This window comes from Taudactylus pleione, unplaced genomic scaffold (genome assembly GCF_031769625.1).
Source record: "Taudactylus pleione unplaced genomic scaffold, aTauple2 ptg000848l, whole genome shotgun sequence".
NCBI lineage: Eukaryota > Metazoa > Chordata > Amphibia > Anura > Myobatrachidae > Taudactylus > Taudactylus pleione.
Window position 1 is genome coordinate 377,359 of NW_028285250.1, and position 12,245 is coordinate 389,603.

General features: G+C 42.9%; 1 protein-coding gene across 6 annotated transcripts in view; it reads left to right on the plus strand.

The window, feature by feature from the left end:
* SLC37A4 (solute carrier family 37 member 4) overlaps positions 1-12,245 on the plus strand; it is a 61,070-nt gene that overhangs the window by 29,899 nt on the left and 18,926 nt on the right. For all 6 annotated transcript variants that reach the window (XM_088458709.1, XM_088458714.1, XM_088458715.1 and 3 more), the window contains one exon: positions 7,649-7,881. In XM_088458709.1, the coding sequence (XP_088314835.1) occupies positions 7,649-7,881 (233 nt within the window). The remainder of the gene's footprint in view (positions 1-7,648; positions 7,882-12,245) is intronic.

The following is a 12,245-nucleotide window of genomic DNA, read 5'->3' on the forward strand; positions in this document are numbered from 1 at the left end:
AGCTGCTCTCCCATACAGCGGAAAACTTGCCCTATGTAGGGTGCTCCTAATGCTGGCCATACACCTAAAGTTTATTATCTTTCCAAGCATCAAATGGTTAAATCAAATGGATTTTTCCAAGTTGTCTGAATAACCATTTTCATCCATTTGCTGGTGTTTGGGAGCAAACGGCTGATTGTGATTTGCTCCCATACATTAGAAGACTTTCGTTCTGGCCAACCATCTAGTTGGCTAGTTGGAAAGGTAATCTTTAGGTGTGTGGCCATTTTTACTGGGCCCTCAGGGGCTGCCCTATGCAGCAAGTCCTTTCTGTGGTTCACAGCCTGGACAATAACTGGGGCTGTGTGAAATGGGGGGGGGGGGGGTAATGCCAATATGAAGCTCTAATCACAGAGATTGTGGCTTTTTGTTAGTCCTCCCGCCCACAATCCCATCCACACATATTGCAAATAGAAACTTAGGTTAGTCAGAACTGGACTCAATTGGGCCAATACCGCTGAACTCAAGATGTGGTAGGTTACACCATAGTGCTACCTGGGTGAAGAAGGATTCTCAAGAATAGAAATGGGAGGGGGACATCTCGGCCCCTGAAGAATTGGCTCAAATAAGAGAAAGGGCTGCTTAGTGCTATGCGGCCTCATTACAGAACACGTACAAACTCCTGTATATTAGGTACTTGGCCTCTACTTTGCTTTTTTTTATCTAAATCCAGTGTTGGAGTGAATGCAGTCATAATAGCACCCTGTTCCATATCCACTGCAGTTACCCAGAGATGGTGTCATACTGCCAAGAAATGTATAATCTCATTTACACTATTAATGTCATCAGCCTGCCCTCATGTCCGTCCTATACCACACTATACCACACTATACCATACTATTCCAGATCTGCCTAAACATACAATGCTGACTGTTTAGTTGTTGCCAGTTAGGAAATTCCAGAGCTCATTCCACTCACTGTTGTCAGAAACAAAGTTTTGCCCACCTGGAATATATTACATGGCAACCCTAACTAACCCATTCCATGGTATCTGGACAGCTTGGACTGACTGCTAAGAGATCTCTCACAGGGAGGCAATCGGGAAGCCGACTGCCTAAATACCGGCAGCCGGCTTCCCGACTGTCTTATCCCGGCAAGGGTCTAGATGTAGACGCCCGCATTTCCCCGACGCCGGGAGACCGGCGCCCGGCATCACGATCGTAGTGATGCAGGGCGCCACGAGCGGGCAGCCGCGGGGGGGGGAGGGTTAGGTTTAGGGCTCCCGGGGGGGACTTAGGGTTAGGCACCCCCCCGGGAGGGTTAGGGTAAGGCTAGGGGGAGGGAGGGTTAGGGTTAGGCACCCCCGGGGGGGACTTAGGTTTAGGCAGCGGGGAAGGGGGTGGTTAGGGTTAGGCACTTAGAGGGGGATTAGGGTTAGGCACTTGGGGGGGAAGTTAGGGTTAGGCACCCCTAAGGAGGGTTAGGGTTAGGGGGGTTAGGTTAGGTTAGTGGATACTTACCTATCCACGATCGGGATTTCCAGCGCTGTCGGGCTTCCGCTGCGTCGCACTCTGCTCCCGTCAGGCTGACGCTGACGGGAATCGAACCATGCGGCCAGCGGTATTTCATACCAATTCCCTCTCACACTTCCTAATCTGCTTCGTATTGTAACGGATCTGCCATAGCTCAGTGGTTTCCTCCCCTGTTCCCTCATCTGTCTCCCATCTCCTATTTCTTTACTAACCTTACCCTTCCAGTTCCATCTACTGCCCTCCCTACAGACATGCAGCCTGGTTGTGATTCTTGTGCTGCACTGCCAATCTCTCACCCTGCATTGAATAATCTAATAAAACATTAAAAACAAGAAGAAAAAAAAGTGCAGCATCTGTATTTCAAGTTTTAATATGATCTAAATAAGGTACGATTGTACAATAAAGCTGACCTGTCTGTAGCTGCAGCGGGTATTGTAATTGTGTAACAGCCACGGGCAGCGCGGGCAGTTTGAATGCTGATACTATTGACCCCACAGGCATAGCGCTGATTGACCGTCTCGGCACTAGTGCAGGTCATCTACTAAAGCTGGGTACACACTAGACGATGTGTGTACCCAGCGACAGCAGATGTGACAGCATGATATATCGGGCGTCCGTACACACCATATACGACCTGGTGTACGACTGCCTGATATATCGTTCCCCCCGCCGCATTCAGAAGCAAGGATCTTCAGATTGCCCTTCACTGCAGGCAGATCAGAATATACGACGCACTAGAGTGCTCAATAGTGTGCACACACTGGACGATTAGCCGTTCCGATTCACCTCAAAATGACAAGTCGTCCAATATATCGTCTAGTGTGTACCCAGCTTAAGGTTGAAAAGAGTTTTGGGCCCAGATGTATCAACAAGTGATATTCTTGTTATCATTTGTTGCTAATCTTAAATGATGCTCCAACCAATCAGCTCCTGTCATTTTTCAAACACAGCCTGTAAAGTGACAGGAGATGATTGGTTGGAGCAGCATTTAAGATTAGTAATGCGTGATAACAAGAATATCTCTCGTTATTTAATCAGGCCCATAATTTAGTGAGCAGAGAGGCTCATTAACTCCCTAAGGAAGGCTGCACGGCCGACACGCGTAGGAGATCCAGACACTCCAGTGAGTAGCTAACAGAAACATCAGAACGGCAACAAGTCTCCTCCCTCACAAGGTGAGTAGAGCGCGCAGATACCTCCGGAAACCCCGATCCCGTCCAGGCTTTGCTATCTCGTGATAGCACTGTGCTGGCTGTGGAGTAGAGATTCGGAGGAGACTGCGGGGACCAGGCTGGTGAGCGGCAGGCGTGCGCTCACCGGAATAAGGTCCGGAGCCACAGGAAGAAGACAGAAGATAGAAGACTACAGCAGGTGAGGCCTCACCAAAAGACTTTGTACATAATAAGGAACTTGCAGACATTTGACCTAAAACTTTTTGAACACAACGACCCTTACTCTAGGGGTGAGGGACGCCTCACAACCCAGCCGGTCTCCATGGTTACATCACAAAGTGTTCAGTAATTTTATTCACACCACTCAGCACTTTCTATCTCCCCTCCTCCCCCATCCTTCCCCCTCTAATATTTATGCAGAGCATTTCAATACAATTAATGTGTAACATATGCAAACACCCATGAAACTGTAACTCAATAAAGGGGATTTGTTACACAAAGCTTTTTCAGTTCTCCATTCATTTGAATACTAATTTAGTGATTCAGCACATAGAGGAAGTGAGAGTCAGGCGCAGACCTTCTGCATATGTAATGTGTGCACCCTCTACAGTATTACCCTAGAAGAATAAGGGATTTTCTTCTTTTAGGTCTTGCTGCCAACAAATAGAGCCCTTATCCAAGTGAGCGCCTGCGACACCAGTTTTTGCTTCATTAAGGACCTGATTGTATAGACCTTTTAATGCATTAAATATTCTCAGCAAAACCATTCAATTCAGCGCGATGATGAATAATCGCGGGAGGGAGCTCCCGTAGCTATTCAATGCAATGCGCTGTGTGCCATGTCGGGAAGCAGGTAAGTCAGAGAATGCCGGTTCTCACGACTTAACCTGGGTGTTAAGGTGCGGTAACCGGCATTCTCCAACTAAAGTTTTGTCGGATTTCTCCTCGCATCCCCATAGGGGGTGCAAGAAGAAATCCTTTGCCCGCCCAAACAGCGCGTTGAATTGAATAGCTGCCGGAGCTCTCTCCCGCAGCTATTTTACATCGTACTGAATTGAATTCCCCCCCCCATGACTGCTAGCTCTACATATTTTACCTGTATATAATATCTGTTGTGCAGAATATATTTTTTTAGAAGATTATTCATTGAAGCACATGCAGAATTGTGACTAGATAGTTATGAATAAGGAGCATCGTCAGCTGACCATTATCCAAAATGTAAAAAAAAAAAAAAAAAAATTGGCTGCGCAAATTTATCCTTCACTGTCTAAAAGCAGACTGAGCAGGGTGGTAGCGTGACATCACAACGCGGGCATGACATCACAACGCGGGCATTACAGAACCAAAGTATGTTGTGCTTGGTTACACTATGAGAGTTCTCTGTAATTGTTCCACTTTGACTGATGCTTAGCTATCTGATGCAAACCTAACGTTACACTGCAGACCTAAAATGTCCTTCCTCACCCCCCAGTGCCCTCATTGCCGTAACTCCCTACTTATCTATATACATCTATATTGTGTCTGAATCCCTGCTGTGCTGAATCCCTGCTGTGGATTGCATGGCCAACTTGAATAGACCGTGCATACAGAGAGAGAAATGCAACTGCACATTATGGGTATTGACAAATGCCTTAGACAAAGTCTTGCACTTTGTCCTCACTTTTAAGAGTATTTGAAGTGTTTTCGAGGCCCTCCTGCATCATGGTGTACCTAATGGGTTCTCCTATAAAGCACCGTCCTCCTCTACCAAGTGCTAACATTGGTCAGCGCTACAGCCAGCATTCATATTAATGCAAAATGAATGGTGTCAAAAATGTATGTTTTAACTACACAATCTAATCATTATTTTTGGACTATGCTTAGGAATTCACTTGGTATGCATAATACTATTGTCCAAGATTATGAGCCCTCCACTGTATGTCCTTTCCGGGATGCAGTCAGGAAGCAGACGGTCGAAATGCCGACCGCCGGCTTCCCAACTGTCAAATCCCGGCAGGGTACTAACGACAGGCTCTTTCCACCTCTGCGCTGCTGAACTAACTCATTGTCATGGATGCTACCTATGAACCCCTTTAGCACAGGGACCCAATCATTAGGTGACTGGCTGTGTACTGTGTACGTCCTAATGAACAGGGAGTTCTGACCGCTGAAAAAAATGCAGTATATGTCCTGGTGTAAGGAATTCTTTAAACTCTATCAGGCAATCTTGGGGAATATAAATAATATTGTAATACTGTAATTGGCCATAATAATAATGTGCAAATGCCATGTTTTTCTCCTATAATTGTGTGTGCAGATAGTAGTAGTTTTGTATGTGTATGTATGTGTGCATGTATGTGTATATATACTGTATGTGTGTGTTTATATGTGTGTGTGTGTAATGTGTATATATATATATATATATATATATATACACACACTGTATATAATATACAATCCAATGCTCCGGCACTCCTCCACTCAGTGTAAAATGGGCATGCAATCCAGGTGGCACTAGGAGACTGGTGAAAATAGTTCCCTCAACGGAGGGAGTTTATTGGTGAGTCGACTTTTCGGGGTATTGTACCCCTTTCACCAGTCTCCGAGTGCCCCCTGGATATTGTTTGTGTGTGTGTATTTATATATATATATATATATATATATATATATATTAATCATTTGTGTTTCCTATTGATGTCCCAACATTAATTAAAGCTAGCGCAAGCATATCGAGCTAGGAAGAACACAAAGAAATATAGTGTAGCTTAAAATAAAATATGTCACTCTGCACTTTTATTGCCAGATTTTTAGCATACACTGTGTTTTTTTTTTTTTATATATATATATATATATAATATATATATATATATATATATATATATATATACAGGTTGAGTCTCCCATATCCAAAATGCTTGGGACCAGGGGTATTTTGGATATCGGAATATTCCGTATTTTGGAATAATTGCATATTATATTAAAATGTCTAAGGTATAGGGCCCAAATCTAAACACAGAATGCATTTATGATTTATATACACCTTATACACACAGCCTGCAGGTAATTTTATACAATATTTTCAATAATTTTGTGGCTCAAACAAAGTTTGTGTACATACATGAAATTTATTTATGTGTCATATACACCTTATACACACAGCCTATAGGTCATTTTATACTTTATTTTTAATAATTTTGTGCCTTAAACAAAGTTTGTGTACATTGAACCATCAAAAATCAAAGTTTTCACTATCTTAGTCATGCTAAAAATATTCCGTATTTCGGAATATTCTGTATTTCGGAATATTTGGATATGGGATACTCAACCTGTATGTATGTATATATATATATATATATATATATATATATATATATATATATATATATATATATATATACAGGTTGAGTCTCCCATATCCAAATGTTCCGAAATACGGAATAATTTTGTCATGACTGAGATAATGAAACCTTTGATTTTTGGTGGTTCAATGTACAGAAACTTTGTCTAAGGTACAAATTATTAAAAATATTGTATAAAATGACCTTCAGGCTGTGTGTATAAGGTGTATATGAATCATAAATGAATTTAATTTCTGTACACAAACTTAGCTTGAGCCACAAAATTATTGAAATTATTGTATAAACTTACCTGCAGGCTGTGTACATAAGGTGTATATAACACATAAATGTATTCTGTGTGTATATTTGGGTCCCATTCCCAAGATATTTCATTATGATATGCAAATATTCCAAAATACGGAATATTCCGTTATCCAAAATACCCCTGGTCCCAACCATTTTGTATATGGTAGACTCAACCTGGAATTATTGTTCTTTTATGTGTTGTGTTTTACAGGTGCCCAGTGATCTCATCATGGATTCTCCCTGCAATTAGATGAAAACCTAGGTGCTTTCACAGGCACCTACTGCTAGAGCATGTGCTTTCAGGCTTTAATATGAGCTTAGACTTCACTGGTTTATAAGGTTATCTTGTAAATGTAATATATGATATGGTAATTGAAAAATCATTTACTAAATCATTATTAAGGCCCACTAATAAACCAAACCTCTAGTAAAGTGCTTACATATGGTATCCTTGTAAGAGTTAGGGGTAAAAATCATGTATGGCTGTGAATGTGTTTGTTGGTGATGATTATTATGAGGCAAAATCTACATGCTGTGTGTTCAAAATGTATCTGTGTAAGTAAAATTTGTACAACAAACCAGCTTTATGTACAGTGACTGAGAACGTACCATTAGTTTAATACTCAGACCACAGGGACACTTGTTGCAGATTATTTGGACTGCAGTTGTTATGTAGATTTTCTTTTACTGCTGGATTTTACTTCTCTTCTTGATTTTGTGGACCTGATTCAGATCCGGTCGCTAAGAAGCGTTCGCTCTTAGCTACCTATGGTTTGCAATGTGCGCATGCGTACGCATCGCAGTTCGCGAACCAGTCTGAGCGATTGGGAAGCGTACGCTCGCCGAACAGAGACAGCCCAGTTGAATGAGTGACAGGAGAAGCCGTTTGTGGGTGGTAACAGGGGCAGGCCACTAGAAACGGGGGAGTGGAGGTGCGAACGGAGGCATACCTGAGCATTTTAACGCCATTTCAGAGGCGCGCATAATTAACAGGTAGCGTCATAGTACACATCACCTGGGCATCTGCATACACAAAGCGATCGCACGCCAAGACATAGTGGGCGTGCGCCTGCCTTGCTGTCACTTAGCCGAATTTGCATACGCTGGGGACAAGCATACACATCTAGCGAGTGGGTCTGAATCGATCCCGCTATGTGCTGGTGAACATGTCTGAGTTTTATATAAAATCCTAAATTGGCAGATAATAACACTTAGATTGTGTTTTTGTAATATATTAAAATATATGTACATGAACCAGGGCAATCTGGATAGTGTTGGTGCAGCAGACTAGTGCCAGAAAACATGTGCTGAGTGATTAGTGAAATCAATGTGTTGTCCACAGGTCTGATCACCAGCAGCCAGTCTGCAGCCTATGCCATAAGCAAGTTTATCAGCGGGGTCCTGTCTGACCAGATGAGTGCCCGCTGGCTTTTTTCCTCCGGCCTCTGTCTGGTGGGTTTGGTGAATGTCGTGTTCTCCTGGAGTTCCAGTGTTTCAGTCTTTGCTATCCTCTGGTTCTTCAATGGGCTTGCACAGGGGCTTGGCTGGCCACCCTGTGGGAAGGTCCTCCGAAAGGTAAAGTTGTGCGCGGTATAATGTACAAGTATATTATTGTCTCAAGTGGCTAGAAACCAGGAAAAGCTTTATGCATGGTATGAAAAATGTCATCCGAGAGATGGTACTAATGCTTATTTGTAGGTAATGTGTAAGAAGTTATAGGGGGATAAAGCGCACTGTTTACACTATATCTACCGGTATAGCAGACTGATAATATACAGTCATGGTCAAAAAATTTGAGAATGGCTATTGGTTTTCACAAAGTTTGCTGCTTCAGTGTTTTTAGACCTTTTTGTCAGATGTTACTATGGTATACTGAAGTACAATTACAAGCATTTCATAATTGTCAAAGGCAATTACATTAAGTTTATGCAAACAGTAAAAATTTGCAGTGTTGACCGTTCTTTTTCTAGACCTCTGCAATTCGCCCTGGCATGCTGTCAATCAACTTCTGGGCCACATACGGACTGATGGCCGCCCATTCTTGCCTAATCAATGCTTGGAGTTTGTCAGAATTTGTGGGTTTTTGTTTGTCCACCTGCCTCTTGAGGATTGACCACAAGTTCTCATTGGGATTAAGGTCTATGGAGTTTCCTGGACCCAAAATTTCAATGTTTTGTTCCCCGAGCTACCTAGTTATCACTTTTGCCTTATGGCAAGGTGCTCCATCATGCTGGAAAAGGCATTGTATGTCACCAAAATGTTCTTGGATGGTTGGGAGAAGTTGCTCTTGGAGGATGTTTTGGTACCATTCTTTATTCATGGCTGTTTTCTTAGGCAAAATTGTGAGTGAGCCCACTCCCTTGGCTGAGAAGCAACCCCACACATGAATGGTCTCAGGATGCTTTACTGTTGGCATGACACAGGACTGATGGTAGCGCTCACCTTTCCTTCTCCGGACAAGCGTTTTTCCAGATGAACCAAACAATTCATCAGAGAAAATAACTTTACCCCAGTCCTCAGCAGGCCAATCCCTGTACCATTTGCAGAATATCAGTCTGTCCCTGTTTTTCCTGTAGAGAAGTGGCTTCTTTGCTTCCCTTCTTGACATCAGGCCATCCTCCAAAAGTCTTCACCTCTCTGTGCGTGAAGATACACTCACACCTGCCTGCTGCCATTCCTGAGCAAGCTCTGCACTGGTGGTGCCCCGATCCTGCAGCTGAATCAACTTTAGGAGACGGTTCTGGCGCTTGCTGGATGTTCTTGGGTGCCCTGGAGCCTTCATCACAACTATTGAACCTCTCTCCTTGAAGTTCTTGATGATCTGATAAATGGTTGATTTAGGTGCAATCCTACTAGCAGCAATATCCTTGCTTGTGAAGCCCTTTTCTGCAAAGCAATGATGACTGCAAGTGTTTCCTGCCTGTAACCATGGTTTACAGAGGAAGAACAATGATTTTAAGCTCCACCCTCCTTTTAAAGCTTTCAGTCTGTTATTCTAACTCAATCAGCATGACAGAGAGATCTCCAGCCTTGTCCTCGGCAACACTCTCACCTGTGTTAACAAGAGAATCACTGAGATGATGTCAGCTGGTCCTTGTGTGGCAGGGCTGAAATGCAGTGGAAATGTTGTTTTTGGGGTTAAGTTAATTGTCATGGCAAAGAGAGACTTTGCAATGAATTGCAATTCATCTGATCACTCTTCATGACATTCTGGAGTATATGCAAATTGCCATCATAAAAACTGAAGCAGCAGACTTTGTGAAAACCAATACTTGTGGCATTCTCAACTTTTGGCCATGGCTGTATAATATATTGACTACACCAGGGGTGGGGAACCTTTTTTCTGCCGAGGGCCATTTTGATATATATAACATGCACGGGCCCGGTGCAGGCCATGCCTCCTCCATGTGATGTCACACGGGGAAGGGGCCACAATCGCCAGTGATTACAGAAATGCCTGTAGCATCCTGAGGATGCTCCTGGGAGCTGTAAGGGCAGCGGTGTGACCGTTTGAAGCATCGTAAGGACGCTCCAGGTGGCACTGCTGCATAGATTCAGGCCGCAGGGTGCCATTATAGGCACCCTGCTAGCCAGATGAGGCTAGCAGAAAAAAGCTCCAAGGGCCAAACCAAATGATTCCGGGGACCTTATACGGCCCCCGGGCCTGAGGGTCCCCATCCCTGGACTAGACGTATAATACTTAAATAATACAGATAAAGTTCATCAAAAGGCCGGTGTTGCGCCCAAGAATAATGAAACAAAGTTATACAATGTAAGAGATAAGAGAACTCTATTTGCTGGGGCACTCCTAACAATAATTATTATAAAACTTAACTTTTAATAACTACTAAAGACTCACAAGTCAAACAAACAAAAACACATAATTTAAAATGGTATCAAGCAATTTGTACAAATGCTGCAGATACCTGATGTAATTAATGAAAGAAATGTGATTCAAACAGTATTGGAAAATTCATTAAATTATACACAAGATCTCCTTCTAATTCTAGAGTTATATCAATCCGTAACGGAGTTACTACTAGTTTATATATACTATATGCCTAATTGATATATAGGAGCACTTTTTTTTCTTGTTACTCATAGGGCAAGTAGAACAATTCATTGCATTTTTAAATACATGGTATCACCAGGTTGAGACAAGATGATGGAAAGTAGAAAATGATACATGTAATGTGAAACTGGTTTCCACTTTTGATCGTTTGTCTTAAGCTGCGCACACACGTTCAGATAAAGTGAACAGTTTAAACGATGATAAGGATCTTATCGTTATCTTTCAAATCGTTCACTTTAATGCCCCTGCAAACGACCAAACGATGGTTGATGCGTGGGCACGAATGGTCGTTATCGCTCATCGTCCGTCGCCCGGGAAAACCGGCATACATGGTCGATTTCGACCATGTTAGCCTATTTACTATAGGGACCCGCGATCGTTAATCGCGGGTCGTTATAGGTTAATGCATGTGTTGGACGTTCGATAACTATCATCCAACACATGCAGAACGATCAGATAACAATCCTTATCATTATATGATCGTCGTGCAGTCGTTCCGTGTGTACGCACCTTTAGACTTTGAATGGCCAATGAGAACATCTATATGATACACAAAGATATGTAAAGGATAACTGCATCTGCTTTTGATTCCAATATATCTCAAGAGAAGAGAAGCCAGGGGGTATATTTACTAAAGTGCGGGTTTATAGAAGTGGAGTTATTGCCCATAGCAACCAATCAAATTTTACTTAACATTTATTTAGCATCATCTATAAGATAATAGCTAGAATCTGATTAGTTGCTATGGGCAACATCTCCACTTCTAAAAACCTGCACTTTAGTAAATATACCCCCAAGAGTCAATGAGAGTACACATGAAATCTAGCATTATGGTATGTCTAACATCTACTTTTGGTCGTTTGTATCTGAGACAATGAATAATCAATGACAGTGTTAAAAAACCTATACACCAGCAGTGTGCTTCTGCTGTCAGCACCACTTGTCTGTAATATTCTTATTTCCAGCTGTGTACCGATGAGAGAGCACAGAAATAGAGAAAAATGAAGTCATCCCTTATCAGTGAGCTCTTATCATAAATATCTCTGTTTTATCATGATTCGGTCGCAGCCAAATGGCACTCATCCAATCCTGGAGCTCAGCTAGGCAGCCATTTACGGTTGTTATTGGGTTCTCAGTAACCAGAGCAAAGGACAGGTAAAGTTATGTATCATCTGCATAGCAGTGGTAGACCAAGCCATGACGTATGATTATATTTTACCCAGTGGTAGCATGTATACTGCAAAAAGCATGGGCTATTGTATAGAACCCTGTGGAACACCTCATGGCAGTGGCACTGGTGATGAGTATACTCCAGAAGAAACTCTCTGTGATCTGCCAGTGAGAAATGATTTGAACCAGCTAAGGACTGTGCCATCCGGTCCACAGAAATTTTTCAGGTGCTCAATCAGAATTTCATTGTTCACGGTATCACATGCTTCAGAGAGATCCAGAAGGGCATGTAGTCAGTATCCCGGCGTACGGGATGCCGACAGCCTAAATACTGGCACCGGAATCCCTACATCAGTATCCCGACCACCAGCATCCCGAAGGTACGTATCAGGGGGTTAGGGGAAGGTTAGAGTTAGGCACTAGGGGGAGGGTTAGGTTTAGGGTGTGAGGTTAGGTTTCGGCACTAGGGGAGGAGGTTAGGTTTAGGCACTAGGGAGGGAGGGTTAGTGGTAGTATACTTACCTAAGGGTTTCGGGATGCCGCTTTCGTTATTCTGACTGGTGGCATCTCGACCGCCGGGAACCCAACCCATCCAGAAGGATGAAGATGAAACGGTCACCTCTGTCTCTTGCTATCAGAAGATCATTCAGCACCAGGGCTGTTTCCGTGCTATGTCTTCTCCTGAATCCTGACTGGA